The sequence below is a fragment of the Anas platyrhynchos genome, chromosome 6 (genome assembly GCF_047663525.1).
Source record: "Anas platyrhynchos isolate ZD024472 breed Pekin duck chromosome 6, IASCAAS_PekinDuck_T2T, whole genome shotgun sequence".
Classification (NCBI taxonomy): Eukaryota; Metazoa; Chordata; class Aves; order Anseriformes; family Anatidae; genus Anas; species Anas platyrhynchos.
In genome coordinates, this window is record NC_092592.1 from 22687381 (window position 1) to 22707500 (window position 20120).

Below are 20120 nucleotides of genomic sequence, written 5' to 3' on the forward strand. Positions count from 1 at the left end.
GGGCATCCAAGACATGTTTAATGGTGTGCAATATCTGCATCCCTGGAGTATAGTAAGTGAGGTTATCTGATCGTACTCAGCAGGACACTAACCACGTGGTTTAGACTTGTCAATTTTTAAGCTTCTCATCTGAAAAGCCCAAACAACAGCCTGGTCTTTGAAAAGCTTCTGGCCACATCTGTGCTGTGAGAGTGGCGCTGATGTAAGGGCAATCGTGCATTTACACTGCGCTTGAAGCATGCCTTCAGGCAGCAGAGCTTCATCGGCTTTGTACCATGGCAGGAAGCCCACCCTCTAAATAAGTGTAACCCAAGGGGTAAAACAAAGGCTTTGTATGTGTGCCTGCATTCATGCTACGGGTGGTGCTGGAACAGCCTCGTAGGCCAAGGCCATGTACCCCGATAGGGCTGAGCAGGAGGAAGCCTGTGACATCATAGACAGAGCAACATGGAACCTGGTGTGTGCTTTTTATTACAGATGATATTAAATCCAGCCCTAATAAAATTAAGCCCTCACTCACTCTTAATTCTCTACCCCAGCTCTCCCCCCTCCCATTGACAGAAATGCTGGGAGCTGAGCTGGGAAAGAGATGGTCACAGACAAGCAGGGGAGGGAGGAGACAGGGACATAAGAGCTGTGTTCTTAGCAGGTGTTGTTATTAATAAAAACAAAAACAAAAATAAAAAATAAAAATAATATAAATAAAAATAAAAGATAAAATAAAAATAAAATAAAAATCTGACCAATGCAACTCCTCTGTAGCAGGTTTCTCATGAGCCTTGTTGAGCTGTGGCCCAGATACATCCACCCTGACGTGCAGGAGCTTTTTTGTCTGGGCATGTACACGTTCCAGACACAAAGACTATGGAACCAAGACCACGATGTTGCCTTCCCACGAGGTGGGGGTAGGAGCAAGGTGTCTCCAAGACCTTGGCTCCTCTTTCCTGGCTCATTAATGAGATTCTAAAATCTAATTAATAATGATGACTCTTGTTTGCTCATCCCTTTCCTGCTTTCACAGTGTGTGGCAAATGATGTATTGTAGAACAGAGGAGAACTGGTGTCACTGAAGTCATTTTTATTTGTATCTAGCTGATTCATACAGCTGGTGCAAAACCATAGCTCTTAACTCACTGGATTATTTTTCAAAAAGCTTGATTTGATCTGAGCTGGATAGAAATTGGAAGGTTTCCAGAGTTTCCCATAAACAAGAAGCTTCCCAGCCTCAGCATCTCTCTAGACACTTGACATTTGTGCAGAGCAGCAGACCTAAGACATTTTAACAAAACTTATTGAATCCAACTACCACTACCTCAAAAGATAATTTCTGCACAGATCTCATGATCCATTTCTGTGGGACGACCAGCGTCACCTGTATCTTCAGACGTACTGCTTCTCTTCTCTCGTGACACTGCAATGCAGCCAAGGCAGCGTGGCATGGGGCAGCAGAGTGACACAGGGGTGGTTTGTGAGCCCTCACTGAGGGGACAGCAAGGCTCCCACAGAATGGAGGCGGTTATTAGAGTAGACCTCTTAGCAAGAGATATCCTCATTGGCTGGCTTGTACTGGAAAAAAATTATTTACATGCTGAGTAAGAACTGATCCTCCTTCCCTCCCTTCCAGCCTGGCCACAGGCCGTGAGCTGTGTTGCACAGGCTCAGAGCAGGGCAGGGACAAACACTGTGCACTCCTCTAAAAGCAAGTCCTGAGCCCTCTAGAGGGAAAGCCCACCAAAAAGGGATGAAGCTGAGGTTTGCTAACACCTTGCCCCCACACATACACACAGATGAATGCCTGGCTGCTGCTGGTTAGTCTGAGCAACAAGCTGCAACGTGGATTTGGATGACTCCTGGGTTCAACCCCACAGGGGGAGTCCTCAGGTGTTCAGCTTCCTGAGTGGGATTTTAAAACTTTCCTTTCTGACCCCTGTTGGACTGTGACTGTGAAATCCTACCTGGAGAACTCCTGACTCAGTCCCAGTTAGGTTTAGCTGTAAACAGGAGAAATGATTTGGAGGAGAGAGGATTAGCCTCATTCTCCTGTAGATCTTCCTTCCCTGCCAGCAGCCAATTTCTTGCACAGTGCTACAGAAAAATTTCTAATAAAAATGAACAACTCCCAGGGACACTCCTATCCCTTGCTGTGCCAAAGACTGGTGATCACATCAGCATCTTGCATCTCAGTTCTCAAGCATCTGCCAAAGCCTGATGGCTTCAGCCAGCACAACGGAGCAAGGGTGAGCCAGCTGTGATATAACAGGCACAGCTCAGGTTCCTGGGGAGTCTTCTTTGCAGAGATGGGCTTCTTCATTTAATGGCCCTTGGATCTTATTTAACACATCGGCTCATGTACCATGTGGGTGTAAAGAAGCTGTGTGTATATAATAAAAAACCTCAGCTGATTCAATAGCTAGGGGAGGCCTAATAAATTTGCCACTATAGCAAGTGTTAGTCTCTGGGGCCAATACCGAATGCTGGAGTTTAATAAACAAAAATTCTGAAGCAGAAGAACCAAAAGGTAAACCAGTTCACCTGACAAAGCAAACACAATGCAATCAGAAACAAGTTTACTCCTGGCTTCCAAGGACCAGTGTCTCAGGCTGGCTGTGTCAGGGCTGCCTTCCGATGGCCTTCCTAGCGCTGCTCTCAGGATGCACTTGCTGACCACACCAGCAGAGATCTTGAAACCATGGTCCCAACCTGAGCTGAAGGGCACGGCCCAGAGTACACATGAACCCGTATACCAGAATAGACCTTGGCAGCTAATGAGCTGTATTTGCCCAGGCCCCAGCTTTCAGCCCCATCAGAACAGAGCTGGGGGGGAATTAGGGCTGGAAGTGATTCAGCTTGCAGAAAAGAGCTTCATTTTGTTGCTCTGCATGTGAGAGAATTCTTCTGGGCTAAAATGACTCAGGTGGCAGTATTTTTTTTTCCTTCTCTGTTTCATATTATTATCATATTTTAAATATGATAATATTATGTATCATATTATTTTATCATATTTGTAAAATATTATCATATTTTACAGCAGTATTGCAAAAGCAGTGGCTGCAGAAGAAACCATCAGGGTTAAATACTGATAGAGTTGTGCAGGCCAATATTTCAGATTCTGGTGAGTTTTAGCTGTTACTTGTTTACCACAGGAGACCTGTCACGGTTCCAAAAAATGATGCTCAGACGTCTGAGATAGCAGATCAGCACCTACTTGTCTCATGGCAGAGAGCTCAGGGCAAGCAGTAAGGACATTGTGGTTGGATTATTAAAATATTGTTGACACATCACTCTCAAATAAGACTAGATTTGCTACATGCCAAAGGGATTTTCATTCTCACAGGCCAGATCTATGTAAAAATTTCATTGGTTGGTATCAGGAAAAGATGGTATTTTGCGGTAACACAGTTCCCTGAAGTCAATATTTCACTGCAGTGAAAAGGAAGTTTTTAACTGGAAAGAATAAAGCATTGTTTACTGCAGAGGCTGCTCTTTTATTTATGGTAGGGGTGTCAGAGTCTTCAGCAGAGAGGTCTGAATTATGTACTCAAAGCTCGGGTATAAATTCAAGGCTTCTCACTTCCCCCGGTTCACACGCTGCTCCCACCGCACGGACAATCAGGCGCAACAGGATCTTTATCGAGTGGCAGCTCCTTTAGAGGCAGAATGTGCCACAGAAGCACACCACAAGCATTTCATCTCCATCCTCTGCTCCCTCGTGGTCCGCCCAGCAGCAAATGACTTCCTCCCGCACTGCCCCGGCTGGTTTCTGCTGCAGGGAGGCAGGGAGCGTGGTGGTGGAGGAGGAGACATGATCTGAGGCTTTTATTTGCTCTCTGAAGTTTGGGAGAGTAGCTGCCCTGCCTGCACAGGAGGGCTTGACAGCATTCAGCATTGGCTCTCATGTCTTCAGATCCCCATGTTGGTTTTTAGAGCTGTAGGAAAGCCTCACTTCAGCCCTAGTGAATGCAGCTCTCTCTTAAGCAAGCACAAACTGCCTGCAGATACAGACTTTTGTCCTTGGCCCTGAAGTGGGACAGGGTGGCCCCCCAGGAGGTGGGGAGAAAGCCATCCCCAGCTTGCCAGGGGTGGCAGCCTGGAGGGAGCACAGAGGAGATGGCACTGATGGCAAGAGGGAAGAGTTTGATGGTATACCAAGATCTTTTTCTGCGTGCACATGGCCTTCAGCATCATTGTAAATAATACTCTTAATAAAGAGCCAATTAGCCTAACAATCTCATTACTATCCAGCATGCAGCATGGGAAGCACTAGCCTACGGCATAACTGAGCAAAGGTGCATTCACTGCTTCCCATTTCCTGCTATAATGTGGGTTGGCATAAGGAGGTCTAGACAGATGTACAAGGCGGAAAACATGTGGAGGGCTGCAAGGATGGCATGCAGCCTCGTAAAGGCCCCAAGGCCCAGCAGGTTGCACCAGCCCCATTAACAAACCCAGAGCAACGCGCTGCAGGGAACAGGCTCTGCAAGCTGTGTGTGGGGCAGAGTTGGAACTGTGGAGCAGAGGCAGCAGACCTGGGAGCTGGCCCATGTAGGGAAGAGATGAGAGGAAGTCTGATCTCTGTGGGTGTCTGCAACTGCTTGAGGAAAGAAAGAGCCTAGGACTGGAGATGCTTTGCCAAAATCACACAAGTGATACTTGCACAGAGGCTGTTCACGTTGCACCTGGCTTATGCCTGTCTGGAAATGCTGAGAATTACTTCATGGGATCTAGTGATGAATGCAGTGAGACATTACGAAAAAATCTTTGTCTTACATCTGTCCCTCATACCTTGGGCTTCCAATTTTCCATCACAGAACTGAAAAAGTGTCACGCAGGCTGGTGTCGGAATAGTCTGCATGTAAATCATCCCCCTGGGCTAGGGCCTCGCACGCTGGGGTTCAGCCTGAGTGGCTTTTTATAGCTGAGTTATAAACTTTTAAATGCCAGGCTTAATCAGAGTTACCGAGATGGCCATTACAGGAGTGGTTTAAGTGGCACAGCCCTGATATATGACAGCACAGGAAGAGGGCAGGTGGTTCATTCACCCTGTGCACTGTGTCTGGAAAGGAGCAGGGCCTGGTGGCAAGAAGAGGGCATGACTGAGACACATCTCTTGAGTTTTACTCTTGCCCTTGTGCCCCTGCTCTGCAACCAGAGCAGCTAAAAGACCTGTTGGTGAATTGGTCTAGGGTTTAACAGGGTGTCGTGCAGTCTCAAAATGTACAAATTTGAGTGCTTCACTTGTGGCTGACTTTGTGGAACCCACAAAATCATACTGAACAATTGTAATCACAGCTACAGTACAGACTGAAGAGTCCAACAGGCTTTGAGCTCCAGCTTCTGGAGAGGCTACAGCAGCTTTGCTCGTACAAGGAAGCTCTGCAAAACTTGGAGCCCCTTTATTTTGCAGATTGTGAGACACTCAGGCTGCAGCTGGGACAACATCTGCAACATTACTCTGCAACATCCCTGTGGTCTAAGCAGAACTGGACAGTCATCAGAGACAACTGGACAGAGGGATTGATCTGAATGAAAACAGGACAGGAACTTTTCAGGGTGTTCTTTCTAAATTTATTCATGTATTAAACAAACAGAAACTACAGCATGCATCAGATACTTTTCTTTATTGTACAACGAAACTATGGACTTGTTTGTAATTGCAGCATTTCCAGCAACATCAGGCAGACTTGTCGATGTTATCCAGTTTTGCACAGTCACTAGAGTGTCGCATCATGAATTATTAAATCAGTGCTTCGTGGTAATACATAATTTCTTATCAATTATTCATGCTAATGTGCGTGTAGTTTACTTAATTGTGTTATTGACGATCAAAAGTAATTTCCTGAAAATCCTCAAGGACAGAAAATTTAATCAGCGTAACTACTTTTCAGATGCAATGCTGTTAAGTATTCTTAATTTGCTCAACAATTCACTTATTTATGTACCTTTCTGGAGGAAATACGAGTTTAATCAAACAATTAGATTGAAGAGTTAGTGTACAGAAGGGCTGAAGTTCAACTGAATGCAAGGTAATTATGTTGAAATGAAGTTGGGCCTGCCTCTTTGGAGTGGAATTATTTTTTCTAATCTTTTTTTGGGGGCCATGGAAATCTCAAAAACAAATTATGACTGGGACAATCACTAAGAAACCAGTCATTCTCTCTTCTCCAACTGCCCCCTGCAACAAAGCACATAGCAATCTATTTATTTTGGTGGAAGAAAAAGGTTGTTGCTGTCGTTCAAACTAAGCCATAATTTGCAGTCAGGGAAACAGTCTCCATTTACAGTTCAGCAGTGCAGCTCCTGAAGCTAGAACACACCAAACGAACACAGATTGCTGCATGTTCACTTCTGCAATTAGGACAGTTCATGATTGCCAGAAAAAAAAAGCACACAGTGTGACACATGTAAAGCAAATTGACTCCATTTGATGGATGTGGGCCCTCTCCCTGTTTTTGTTGTACTTGGGCCTGAGGACAGATGCAGTGCTGCCCTCCCTGATGGCTCGTGTCCAGAGGAAATGAATCCCACCCTGGGGGGATGCCTGGCACCCTTCACTCCCAGCACAATGAAGGTACTTGGTGCTGTCAAGCCATCCCTTGAAGACCAGAGCTTCCACCCTTTGAATGGGATGTGACACCATGCCCTTCCTGGAGAAAGGTAGGTGTGCACCACCAGAGGCTCCTGTGAACCCTGGAGAAGTCCCAGGTTCTGTGACATTTGTGGGCTGATATTACTTGGATGGGGGGCAAAATTTTTGCTGCCAACCTTGCTTTGGGCTGTCTTTCCAAGCACATCATCAAGCTCAGACTCTGTGAGAAGCTGAGCGCAACCCAGCACAAAAGGGTGTGCACCATGGATTGCAGGAGGTCCTTGGCACAACCTGTGGGGTCAGCCGTGAATGGGGAGTGGCAAAAAGACCTGAAATGCTAAATGGGAACCTACAGGCTCTGCTAGGAGAGGATCTGTGCCAAAATCAACCACTGGGATAAACACCACCTCTCCTTGGCCTGTAATGGATTCTTGTTAGAAGCAGGACAGACCTGAGCACTGTTCTCACAAAGGACCTGCTCAGAAGACCTTCGGAGCTGACAGGAATCTTTTCACTGGCCTCCACATTACTTGATCAAGGTTTCATTCTTTTCTCCAGGGACATCTGTGGACAATTCTAAGGAATCTGCAAAAGGCAACTGAGAAAAGCAAGTCCGTATCACCAAGCTTAAATCTGTATCTGCATTACCCATGAAATAAATGTGGGGCACCCCAGATTACAACACCTGCCCTGGAGCATCTGATCTTACTCAACTTTGCTTTGGGAAGTTTTGGGTCAGAGATGAAATAGTACTTCCTGAGGCATCAATTTCTCCTTTGCACTGTGTCCACTGTATAATAATTAAGACTTACGCATATCTAGAGTTATTCCAACCAGCCTTCAGTGAATGAAAGAGTCTGATTTTGGATGGCAAAAAGGAATATCCTTCCAAGCTTTATTTCCTCTTTATTAAAAACACAACATGCAAGGACATATTTGCAGTATTGCAATGCAGGATGATTTTGCTTTCAGGTCTTTCTTTCCAAGAGACACTAAAATACCCCCAGCTTTGTGCAGATCTATACATAACTGCACTCCCTATTAAAATGCCAGCATTACCATTTGAAGCTCTGAGCGCTGCTCTGGAGTTGTGTGTCTTTTAAGTCTAACCCAGGGAATGGCAAGACTAATGTTCACATAGAGACAAGTGCAAGGATTTTATTCATGGGTAAGCTGATCTCTGCAATTTCCCAGTAATCTACTCCATGGAAAGTTTGACTTTCAGGGAAAGGAAGGGAAAAGGAAAAATTATGAAGAGTTTTGTTCTATTTTTTCTTCTCTTACACCTGGCTTGCCTGGGATAGATTTGGTTGAAGTCAAAAGATGTCAGAAAACATCAGGCCAGGCTGGTGTATACCTGCACATTCATTCATCTGTGTAGGGTGGGGCTAAATGGTGCCTGGAGGCCTCTGCTGCCCCAGAACCTGTATCTGGCAGCGCTGCCCTGCTGCCAGCCCCCATCTCATGCAGCATGGTGGGCTACTGGTGGTGGTGGCCCCCTGAGGAGCAGCTCTGCTCCCTAAAAGGGTAATGCTTGATTTTGGGAAGATCAGAACCAGGTGAAGATGGCTCCAAGCCCCCATGGGATACAGCCCCAGAAAGGTCTGGGGTTTGCCCTGCTGCTGAGATACACAGCCCTGGGGAGCGAGATGAGATGTGCAGGAGGAAACCAGGGTCCCGGGCATTTCAGCATTCCTGGGATGTGGAAGAGGAGCTAAAAACAGTTTCAAGAGTATTTCCAAACACAGATAGTGCCGATAAATCAGGAGAACGAACCTACAGCGGCACAAGAGAAGCAGAGGTGCATGAAAGGCAGCCAGAGAGGCCACTCAGACTTGCCAGGTCCCTGTTGGCCCTGTGATGTCCTGCTGGGTCACGGCCACACTGCAGTTCCCCTGGTGGCAAAGCCCTGGCGGTGGGTTCCTTGCCTCAAGCCGCAGGGCCGGTGCCGGTCCAGCCTCATACGCTCTTCTCCCCTTCCATGTGCTCCTTGGCTGGAGAGGGCTGCTTGTCCTGGCTGCCCTCCGGGCCGGGTTTGGCAGGAGGCGCGGGGCTGCCGGCAGCGGGCAGGAGGTTGGCAGACTGCAGCACGGCCTCCGAGTGCTCCCGGGCCTTCATGCGCAGCGCGGCCACACTGGCGGTGCGGTTGCTTTGGCAGCCATAGGTGGGCAGGAAGGAGAGGCCCATGGGGTCCGGAACGCAGCACGAGCACAGCGGGCTCCCTGGGGAGGAAGGAGACAAGGCAGTGTCATTGCTGGGGGAGAGATGGTCCCACCGGCAGGGAGTCCTCGTGGGGGTGGTTCTCTGACCTAGATGGGGCGACCCACACCTGCTGGAGTCACACTGTGTGGTGCCTTTCCCTCAATGGTCAACCTAGAGAGGACAGAGATGGGGTTGGGGTCTCAAATGGCAAAAGCCCCATCTCCATTTGACCTTTGGTGGGTATGTAGATGCCAAATCCTGCTCTGCTGAGGCCCACTGAGAAGGATCCTACGTTGTGAGACATCCAGGGTGACAAATAGAGAAAGTGAGGGCAAACAGACTCAGAGGTGAGCAGTGAAACTTACATCACATGAGATCTCCCCACAAGGAAGGTTAAACTTGTCCCCAGTTCTCACCCCAAGCTGCTGCTCTGCAGCACGATTAGCCCCATGCTGGAGGTATCTCCTGCCATCCAGCTCCACAAGTCTGATCAATCTGAGTAGCAGCATTCCTTGGGTGAGTATGGGGCTTCCACCACTTATCTACACCTGAAAGATTACTGCAGAGAAAAATGTGAAACTATCCCAGTTATTACACAGGAACTAATGGCTTTCTCCTATCTCACTGTAAGATGAGACAGCTTTTTTCTTGGTGAGGCCCTGCCAGCTACTGGCATCACATCTACCTGCATCAGTCTGTTCTATATTCACCAGCCAAACTCTGTGCTGCTTAGGGATAATGCCTCAAAGAGGAGGGCCTCCAAAAGTGAACCAAGGCCTCCTAAAGCTGCTGCTACTGAGATGGCTTAGAGTCCCATCAGGAAGGATGGGCCGGACCACCTCCAACCTGGCATCTAAGATACACAGGCTGTCTCAAGCAGGCAATAAAGCACTGGAGAGAGTGTGAAATGGGCCTTCTTAAGCCAAAAGGATCACAGGCACCCCACTGCCAGGGGCAGTTCTCCTTCCACCAGCTATCTGCCTGAGCTGAACCACTCTGGCTCATCTGTGATAATGCTGAGACTCCTGGTAGTCCAGGGTGAGCCCTAGGCAGGGCATGCAGTCCATCCAAAAAGCCACCCTAGTGCCTTGCTTAGGTGCATCTGTTGAACAGAGCAGAATGTGTCAGAGTGGGGACTAGAGGCAGGGCAGGGTGGCTGAGCTACCATTTTGATTTGCTCTCTGGTGAGAAATGTTGGGGGAAACCATTCTCCCCAGGGGGCTCAGCGATGACACAAAGTCTACATCCTCTTCTATGCCCCTGGCAGAAGCTGATATGCAACCCCCCCAGCAGGCAACAGCACGGCCACACACAACCTGACACAATGTCTTCCTCTGATCTTTCCAAGCCAAGGACTTCCTTTAATTTCTGCAGTTAATATTTGAGTTAAATGGCTCATGACTAAGTGATGGTTCTAATAGCCTGCAGGGAGCAGGTAGTCTTTCTCTTACACTTCTGCTCTTGATAGCAATGGGTCAGCACCCATTTGCTAGGATGAAGGCTGAGAGTTGTTTGTTTTTAGGATGTTGGCAAGACTTCTCAACAGCAATTGTCAGAAATCAAAAGTCTGCAGGTATGGTTCAGGAGAAAATACTCCTTGTTTGTTTTTTTTTGTTTTTTTTTTTAAAAAAAAAAAAAAAGATTCTACAAGGAAGAGAAAAGTTATTAATATAACTGAAAAGTTATATGAAAAGTTATATAGTTACTCTTGTAATACTCCCCTGGTAGAGCATCTGATCAGCAGAACTTTTCCACAGGTTTAGGCATACGAATGAATCACACAAGCAAATTTTACTACTTGACTGATATTCTTCATTTTTTGCTTTTAGCACTAAGAAGCTCAGTCTTGAATTTTATGGCATGACAACAGGGAGGATGTATAACAAAATCCACTGAGTAACACAATGTATAGTTTTTGCCACCAACAACCATGCTCATTAAGTCATTTTTGCCCTATTGAAAAGCAGCCACTTCAGGGATGCTGGATGGCCACTGTTTTAACAAGAGGGAGGAACAGAGGACTGGCCTTTCAGCTGCAGAAAATCCATCTTTTTCACTGCTATTAAACCCCACTACCATAAGGTCAGGTTCTGTATTGGGGGACATGGAGGCCTCCCTGTGCATCAGCTGTCTTTGCACTGCTGCTCTCTTATACAGAGTGAGGCTCCACCAGAAATGAGAACATTGCGTGCTAAGCAGGTAGTGGGGAGAGGTGGAGAAGAGTCTTCCCCTTTTCTAAAGAGCAGAAATCAACTCCAGGCCCCAAGAATAATTTTCACTCCATCGTTAGAGAGGGATAAAATATTTAACAGTCTTCAGTACCAATCTAAGCTCTTTGCTTAATAATTAGACCTGATAGTACCCTGTGGCTCTGCAACCTGAGGGTGCAGCGTTACCTGTGGTGGAAACCAGGATATCTCTAGCATTAATTCACCCATAAACCATTCCTTGCATTTTCACTGAACAATGGCAAACAACAGCTCCCTCCTGAAAAAAATATAGCGTAACTAGTGTCATTTGCTCCAGGGTCCTGCTAGAGTACAGAAGACTAGGATTTAGTCTTGTTTCCTGTGAATGCAAAAGGAGGGTTGAAACTACTTTGCAATTGCCCATGTCTGCAGGCAGTAAATCCAATGAAATCTATTGGACTTTGCTGACACAAAAGCCAGGACAAACAACGTGAGAATCAGCAGCCCAAGGTCTCCATCTGCCTATCACTCAGCCCACGATGGACAGGGATGTGACCCAGGAAAGATGCATCCACATGTAGCAGACATCAGTGGGGTTTTTTTATATCTTATTGCAGTAGCCCTGACCTCACAGTGGGGAAGGAAGGAATTGTTCCTACTTACTTAGTACCCTCAGAAAAGTTTAGGCACCTAACTTACATCAAGATCAGTGAGGGTTAGACCTTTAGCCTTAGAGCCTAATCCAGCTTCTGCTAACGTCTCACAGCCTGATATCTCTTTAATGGGATTTGGATCAGATTGCTACAGTACAGACAAGGAACTGTTTTCTTTCTTTCAGGAACTTACTGCCTATTGTACACAAAATTAAAATACACAATTAGATTTCCATTAACTTAGAGCAAATTCTGCTGAATTGATCTGAACCTCCTCGTATTCCTATATGAGATCATACTTTAAATGCTCAGCCTGAACATAAATACTTAATGTAATAAATACAGTCTGAAATATTTGATCCACTTGGCAGTTTAATTGATCTACTACAGAGACTGACAGGAAAAATTAAATTAGTTCTGTCTTGTCTCTGCCAACATCACATTTCAATTGTAATGATATTTGATCTACAATTTTGGTTGTGGACCCTTTTGTGCAGTTCCAAGGTTCAATTTCAGCTTAGAGTAGGGGTATTTAAAATATCTATTTTCTATTTCAACTCAACAGTTTAAAGGATTTAATAGATGGTCTTTCCAAAAGACAAAACCTCAATTTCTTGCCTCTTGCAGTATTTGTGCATATCAGCATTTGATGTGAACAGACAAACAGCAAGCTAAACATGGAGGGAAGTGAAGAAAAATTTGGATTTAAAAATCCTCACCTGCCATTGTATGCTGTTTTCTTTGCAATGGAAATGTTATGCTTGATTTAAATAAAGCTTCCTGTAGTTACAATGGTTTGCTTGAGCTCTAATTCCTCAGAAACTCTGAAGTCATTTTCACAAGGGTTGGAAGGTCAACAAAAAACTTGAGTTCACAGTGCCATTTACCAGGGAGGGCTGATTCCAGCGGGATCTCCCTCTTGCTCCTCACATATGATGCCAACATTTTGTCTATTAAAGCCTGAGGCACAAGCAGGAAAAACAAAGGTGGCTTTATCCAAACCTTTTGAGCTCTGAATCAAGAGGCTCAGAAGAACAAGAGAGGCATGAGCTTAAATACTGAAATGGGGAGGTAGCAGATGCTCCCAGTGTAATTTAGAGTAGCCCCAAGGCTGCTAAAGTTGTGCTAGACGGTTCCTCTTAGTGCTTAAGCTAGATAAGTGTGGAAGGCATCCTGTGCTGCCCAGAGGCTGGAAGAGCACTGCAGAGCTGACAGCAGAGTCCAAATGTCATATCTCCTTGGCTTGTGAACTCTATGTGCCCAATGCAAACAAGGAGCTAGCTCTAGCTGGAGCCTTTTTGTATGAATAACTTAACACTGGAAATGGTGGATTCCATCATCCTTTATTTGTGTCATCAGTACAGTTCCAAAAAAATAAAAATTAAAAAAAAAAAAATCAGAAGCCAGAACCTTGCCTGTTTGGACAGGAATAGTGGCAGTATAGTCCGTAAGTGCTGGAAGAACAGAACCAGTTCTTTGAATACTCTTAGCTCTGCAACCATTTACCATTCTTTCCATCCATATCAACAGCCTTTCCCAAACACATGATCTGACCCTAAATGCTGCTTATGTGTCACTCTAAAAGAGGTCAATGGGAAGCCCTGCTCAGCTAAGGTCTGCTCATCTAATCAGGATTTGGACCATATGAACAGCTCAGCACCCATCTTCTTCACATGATTCTCAGATGCTCCCACTATCCACGTATTCTCTATCATTTGTGGTAAAGACCAAAAAAAATCTACCTGTGAAGTAGAGCAGTGCCAGAGTTGAGGACTTGTGGTAAAGGAATCAAACCAACTTGCTCAAGGTCTGAGTATGTGCAGTGAACTAATAAGTTTTATATTCCCTAAAGTCACAGAGGCAGGTAAACTAGGGAAAATGCATTGTCCAAAGAGAACATGCTTGCTATACTTGCTATCTTACATGAATTTACCAAGGTTACATGCTGAGAAAAGTCAGGAAGTCCTTAATCAAGTACTACCAAATGACAAAGAAAACAAAGGACCTGCAGAGTTTTGGTGCTTCAGTTCAGTAAACACCAGTTGGAGGGTAAGTCAGGTCCTTGAACACTTCTTTCTCAGTCTTTCTCTAACCCAAAGGTCTTGGGCAAATTCTCTTCATCTTTCCGTAATAGGAATTCAAATGTAATGGATGGACAGTTCTAGCTGTCTTTTCTTGTTTGTTTGTTTTTGCCCTGGATACTGCAATTAAGCCTCTCTAATACGAACAACAGCAACCACAGCAGCAACAAACCAGAAAAGAGCCTAATCAATGGTGCCCTGGAATATCCACTTTGATGGGCATAATGCAGTCCTGCTTTTCTAGCAGCGAGTGGTGTGGAGGTGCCGTGAAAACCAACAGAGCTGTAACTTGCACAGAGCAGAGCTGTGGGTGAATTATGAAAGTAATTCCCTGGCAAGTGTAATTATTTCTCTTCTCATACACTGCACTTTGAATCACAGGGTCTGGGGAAATTTCAGTGGAATGAAACAGATACATTTTTGGCCTCAGCCACCAGAATGGTAGAACACTTCCGCTAAAAACCGGAGATTCTTGTTTACACCCATTAATAACATCTTCTACATTAATGAATTGCATTCATGCTGTCATCCATTAAGAAGGTACTTTGAGGTCTCTCTCTGCACAGAACACTAGCTTCTCCTGATGACTCTATTGTTATATAGCCCATAAATAAAACAAGTATTTTCCCTTCATATTTGAGGTCTGCAATTAAATCTACTAAATGGACTGCAGATGCATGGTTTACAGTAAGTGATTCATCTTGGAAGATCATGGAAATGTCAAAGTCACCACAATGAAGTAGCATAGTTGTCAAATTAGGACAATTTCAAACAGTAATGAACAACAGAAATTTCTTCTGTGTAAGCCAAACTTCTTCCTGACTATGGCTAGTGGTGAAGAAATAAAACCTTGAAGTAAGAAGCCAGGTATCCCACCAAAATTACGATCTTGTGCTAATTTTTCAAGTGAGAAATTGCATTTCCTGAAAAAAATTATATATAGTGAGGTAATATGGTAGTTAAGTGACTCTTGCAACTGAGAGCAGCCTCTGATGAGGCTTCAGAAAGGAAGAGGACACCTAAGGGAAGAAAGAGGTCTGTTGTATTATCGAATAGAGAATCTTGAACAGCAACAGATAAAAACTGCCCAACGGTGATATACCCTTCTCTGAAACAGTCTACGCCCTGAGTTACTGTTCTGATCTCTATTGTATTGATGGCCTGCTTTCTTTACAGAACATCTTATGGTGGTAATACCAGCTGTTTGAAGAAAAAAAAAATCTCAATTTTAGAGATAGCAGGGTCCATGGGACATATTACATAGGGAGAACAGTTTTACGCTCAGTCACCAGAGCAGACCCAGTCTCATGCTCCAGCAGTTACCTACAATTGATGCCCATGGGACTCAGATAAGCACTGCCTGCTGAAGGGTTGCAGAGCCACACCAAAGCACAGGCTGTCCAAAAGCAAACTTGTTGCCCTGTGCTAGGCTGTCCTGAGATTTCTTGTCTTTACTAGACTGACTTCATTTGGGAAACTGTGCTTATCATATCCTTAGATTATGAATTAGATCCAGATAGCATGTGCCCTAGACACTTTATGCAGCCTTGGAAATCTGGGGCTGAAGCCAAGCAATCGAAGTCAGAGAAAGAGAAAGAGAGGTATTAGTTTCTTTACTGAAGACAGAGAATTCTCAGGTGGCAGAATGAAAATTGTTCCTGAGAGCATAAAATAATTGTTAATTAGTTACATCACTATCATCACTTGTTATGCACTGTATTGATTTTAATTGTCTCCTTCTAAAGCATCAGTCAAATATTACTCACTGACACCAACAAAATGTTGGCTCACAAGCCCAACAAAGCACATCTTGTCTCCTCAAAAGAAAACAACCTAAACTTCCCAGTGGTATATGATGTGCTGAGAGTGCCTTTTGTTTGCAGACAGCCTTTACAGTCTTACTGGAGAATGCAGTTCCCTTTACTGGCCAGGATTGTTCTCCCAATGGAGAGAATATGTATCTATTTACAGGATTCACATAGAGGACCTCTTTGTCAGCATTTCATTTGAAATTTGCATAGAAGAAAGCAGGGTCATGCATTCACTGATAGTGAAATGGTGCTTGGATTTCGGAGGAATTATTTGGCTTTCAAAAGCACAAAGAATTCCTGGTAGTTTCAAACCGTGGTCAGCACAAGAGAGATGCCAGGAAGAGCTCTTGGTCACTTAACTCCTCGATAAAATGTGAAAAATCTTGGAAAAATCTTACCACTTGTTGAATTTTAAGCAATCCAAAAACCCAACAGCTTGGAATGTTATATCCTGTGTTGAGTTTGATAGGATTTTGTGTTGTTTAAAGTCCTACACTCTCAGATTCACTGTGGCAGAGCTCTGTCAGCATTTCAGTTGCAAAATGAGAACAGATTCTCAAGGGAGATGCTTAGGAGACTTCATTAAGATACATAAGGACACCAAGTAATGTCTGCCTAAATGTAGAGTTAGTTTTTCTTCGATAGACCTGAAGTTGTACATATCTGCCCCTACCTTAAAGGGGGGAATGAGAAGGAAGAATCTAACTGATCTGAGTGAGACAAAGAAGGCCATATAAAGGCTCTGTGAACACTGAGTCTCTCCCTGACCTTTCTTTCCTTCTTTCCCACAACCATTATCTATTCCTTCAGACCTATGTGCGAGCTTGGCTGTGCTCTCAAATGCATATTTTAGATGGACCATCATTCACTTGGTGTTTCCATACGAAAGAAAATGGTATGTGAATCATGCCTGTCCCCCTTTTGGTCTGCGCAGCACTTTAGAAATAGTCCTGTTTGTCACTGTCAACTAAGGAGATGGAAGCACAGGTCTGCTGTGTACAGCCCCTGTCCCAGCCCAGGTGAATTGATCTTGGAGAAACAGGGAAAGGGGAACTTAGAGAGATAAACCAAGGAAAGAGGAGACCGTATTCCACACATAAATACCACAAGAAAGATACCACAGTTATTCCCTGCTTGTATATATCAAACTTGCCACCTTACAGAACAACAGCAAAATTCTTCCCTCTTAACACTAAAGCCAAACTTTGACATTACTGAGACGTAGCTGCAGAAGAAAAGAGCAGCTCAATCCACCAGTTCTGTGCAAGCGTAACAACATGCCGACAGGCATATGCATCTCCACAAAGCTCATGGTAGGTGGATACGCAGATATGCAACTCTGTAACTGGTTTTCTTAAAATCACAATACACACCAATATCCCCATTTCCTTGCACATATCCAGAGATTTCTAGTTTCACACAGGAAATGTAAACCAGGCATCTCAGCAAGAAACTGCAGGTGTTGCTGAGAACATTCATCAAGAGAATATACATGCACCTGATAACTGTCCATCTCTAGTCAAATTATAAAAAATCTGTATTTTCATCTGGGACCAGTTTTTCAGGGAGACTGTCCCTTAGTCTGGGCAACTATCTAATGATCATCTCTGCTTGAGAATCAGGAATAGGATTTTTCCTCACCTTAGCCATAAAACTGCTATCATGCAGAAAGAAGCAAATTATTAATTTCTCAATTTAGTGGCAAAGCAGTACAATCTCAAAAAAAATAAAATCTGGAAGTCTTCCAAATAAATAAAACTTAAAAAATACTCATGACAAATTTTTAATTTGTTCATTTTCACTTCATTTCGCTAAGCTTCAAATTATTGGCATTAATTTTCTTAAAGTTTAGCTAAATTAAAACATGAAACATGTGACAACAAAATATTGACACATTTAAATTCAAAAAAGCTTAACTGTAAATTGTAAGGTAAAAAGCATCCCTTACTTCCACCTGAAATTATTCATCAAACACAGTCCTACTTCCACACCTTTCAAGCTTCCCAGGACTATATTTTTAGTGACTAACTTGTTCGCCCCCAGAATTCCATCTGTATCTATTCCCGAGATGCTGTTCCTGTCCAGTGGGAGAAACTGAAAGTCTCTGCCCCAGGAGCTCACAGTCACAGGGCAGAGATCAAGAGGTTTTGTGCAGTCCAACAGCCCCTGCAGGCTTACAGGGTTTAGGTGGACAGTCATCCTTTAAGCTCTAGGTCTCAGGTCCTTTCTTGGTTCAATATCACAGGTCCTACACCTACCTAACTTGCACTTGCTTTATGCTGTGTCTTCCACTTTTTTGGAAAGACGTGAAGAAAGGGAAAACGGGGACCAGGATACTGGACTTAATGCAAAACTCAGCAGTTCCAAGCATTTGCTTCAGAAATATTCCTTGACTTTACTGATTTAATTGAAAATACTCACAAGGAGCATGTGGTATGCCAGGGAACATAGAGAGAGATTTTAGAAGACTTTAATTTTCAGAGCGGGAGGTCCTAAATGAGGAAATTTTCCTCACAAAATATTGCACTGCACTGGGGCATAGAGCAAAGATATGTGCCACTTTGTGCTTGGCAGAGCTATGAGACCTTACATCCTATAAATCTATAAATTGAATTCATCCTGCCTACACCCTTAGTCTAAGAAATTGTTAGACTAGGAACAGCTAATGGATCAGCTGGTAATTTATTTTTAAAAGATGCATACTGCTGCTTTTTGGCAACCTGAAAGGATATGGACACTGGATGCGAGTTTCCTGATGCCTGGGTCCAAGGTAATGTGGAATTGCTTTGTATGCTCCCCTGTCCCCTCACACATTCTGTGTTTGAGATTTCAGAGGGGACCGACTGGTCAAGAAGAGAAAGGTCTAGCGTTGTGCAGAACCATACTGCAAAGGAAACTGCATGCGAAGAGCGGATGAGGCATCAGTAACGGTGCCAGGTAATATATAATGCAAAAGGATGTGTATAACTAATTTATTAGAATAAATTTGACTCTTAAAAAAAGCATATGCAAAGAAAACTCTAAAGGACAAAACCCCACCTGCCTTGCAAATTGAGACAAAACCTGACCTCACTAAAGGTAACTGACTAAAATGACAGAACTTCACCACAAACCACACTACTATCTACCAGAGGAGACTCGCTCCTGTACCTGCAGCATCAGTCAGTGCAATTACTGCACATCACAACAGAAAGAAGGATCCAACATTTCCCAAAGGCTTCTCCGCTGGCTTAAGCGAGAGAATACCACTCAGCATGAACAAGCTGCTCTTTGAGCTTATGTCTGAAGTTAAACAAAGTGACTTACCTTTTAGAGAGGCGACGTGGGATAAAGCTTGTGCGTAGGTGGCCGTGTTGAGAAGAGTCCCTGGCAGGCAGGAGGGGAAGAAAGGTCCTGTGGGACCGACTGCTCGACTCAGGCTGATGGGGAAGAGAAAACAACTTTCAAAACCAGAACTAGCTGACCCCAAAGGCAGCGCATGTGCATATACACAAACATGCTCAGGGCTGTGCCTGAAAATGATACCGTTTAGGTCAAGGCTTAGCATCAGTCAAGTCTGTATATATGTACATACATACGATGCATGCTTGCCCCAAAGAGTTGATGACATGCGTTACTCTTACCTCTGCTGGATCTCCAGACTCTCTTTTTTATTCCTGGTTTGATCTGCTGGAGAAGGGGAATTTAAATTCCTGACAGGAGGTGCCACCTCAGCCATTGATTCCTTAGAGCCCTCTTGGTCGGAAGCCCCCCTCTCTGTTTTCCTCCATTTAGCTCTTCGATTTTGGAACCACACCTGGAGCAGGAGAGCAATCCAGGCTGAATACCACATTTAGCCATATGCAAAACAAGTCAACTGCAGCTGAACTGTTACTCTAGTGAGATCAGTCATTTTGAAGTTTGGCTAGAATTTCCTTTGATTTTGTATCTGAGCCTTGATATTACATTTCTATCCAGAATATTTCTGTGTCTGGAAAACAAGGCAGGAGTGTCTAAAAACAGTCAAAAGGCATATTTGAAAACAAAAGCAAAACAAACAAACAAAAAAAAACACTGATGTTACCGTGTCAGTTAGCAAAATATTTAAACGTGTGCTTGCCTTTACACACATTTCGTTCTCACTGAATTCTATGTTTTAACGTGTAAAATCCTTCTGTCTAGGGAAGGACTTAAATATCTACCTAAGCACCCTGGCAAAACTGTATGGAAGTCTTTAGGTGAGCTCTTGCTAGAATCAGGGAGGTCAGAAATTAGAAGTACATACTAGGGCATCTCAGCCATCCCATTCCATGGAGAGGCTTGATACTTGCTGTTATTCCTCTGATGTATTTGTCCACTCTGCATTTAGGTGACTCAAAAAGAGGTAGATACTCTTTTAGGAAGATCATCCTGCAGTTTAATACACACCACTTTCCAAACCTTATTTTTCCCTGTTATGCAACAGAAATATTCATGCTCTTGATTTTGTTGCCTGACTTTTAGCCAAAACACTTTTTTCATTTACCTTGGGGCTGATGCTCTGAAAGCACCTTATTTGAGGTGAAAAAAGCCAAGCCTCCCTTGAGGTCAAGAAATCCACATTTTAATACATGACTTCA

General features: G+C 44.2%; 1 protein-coding gene across 1 annotated transcript in view; it reads right to left on the bottom strand.

Annotated features, from left to right (window-relative positions):
* Positions 1–4652: 4652 nt before the first annotated feature.
* Positions 4653–20120, bottom strand: part of DRGX (dorsal root ganglia homeobox) — a 19316-nt gene continuing 3848 nt past the window's right edge. Inside the window, exons 4-6 of the mRNA XM_027460719.3 lie at positions 19146–19318; positions 18829–18941; positions 4653–8808 (exon numbers count right to left, since the gene is read on the bottom strand). Coding sequence (XP_027316520.1) covers positions 8546–8808; positions 18829–18941; positions 19146–19318 — 549 coding nt within the window. The 3' untranslated portion in view covers positions 4653–8545. The remainder of the gene's footprint in view (positions 8809–18828; positions 18942–19145; positions 19319–20120) is intronic.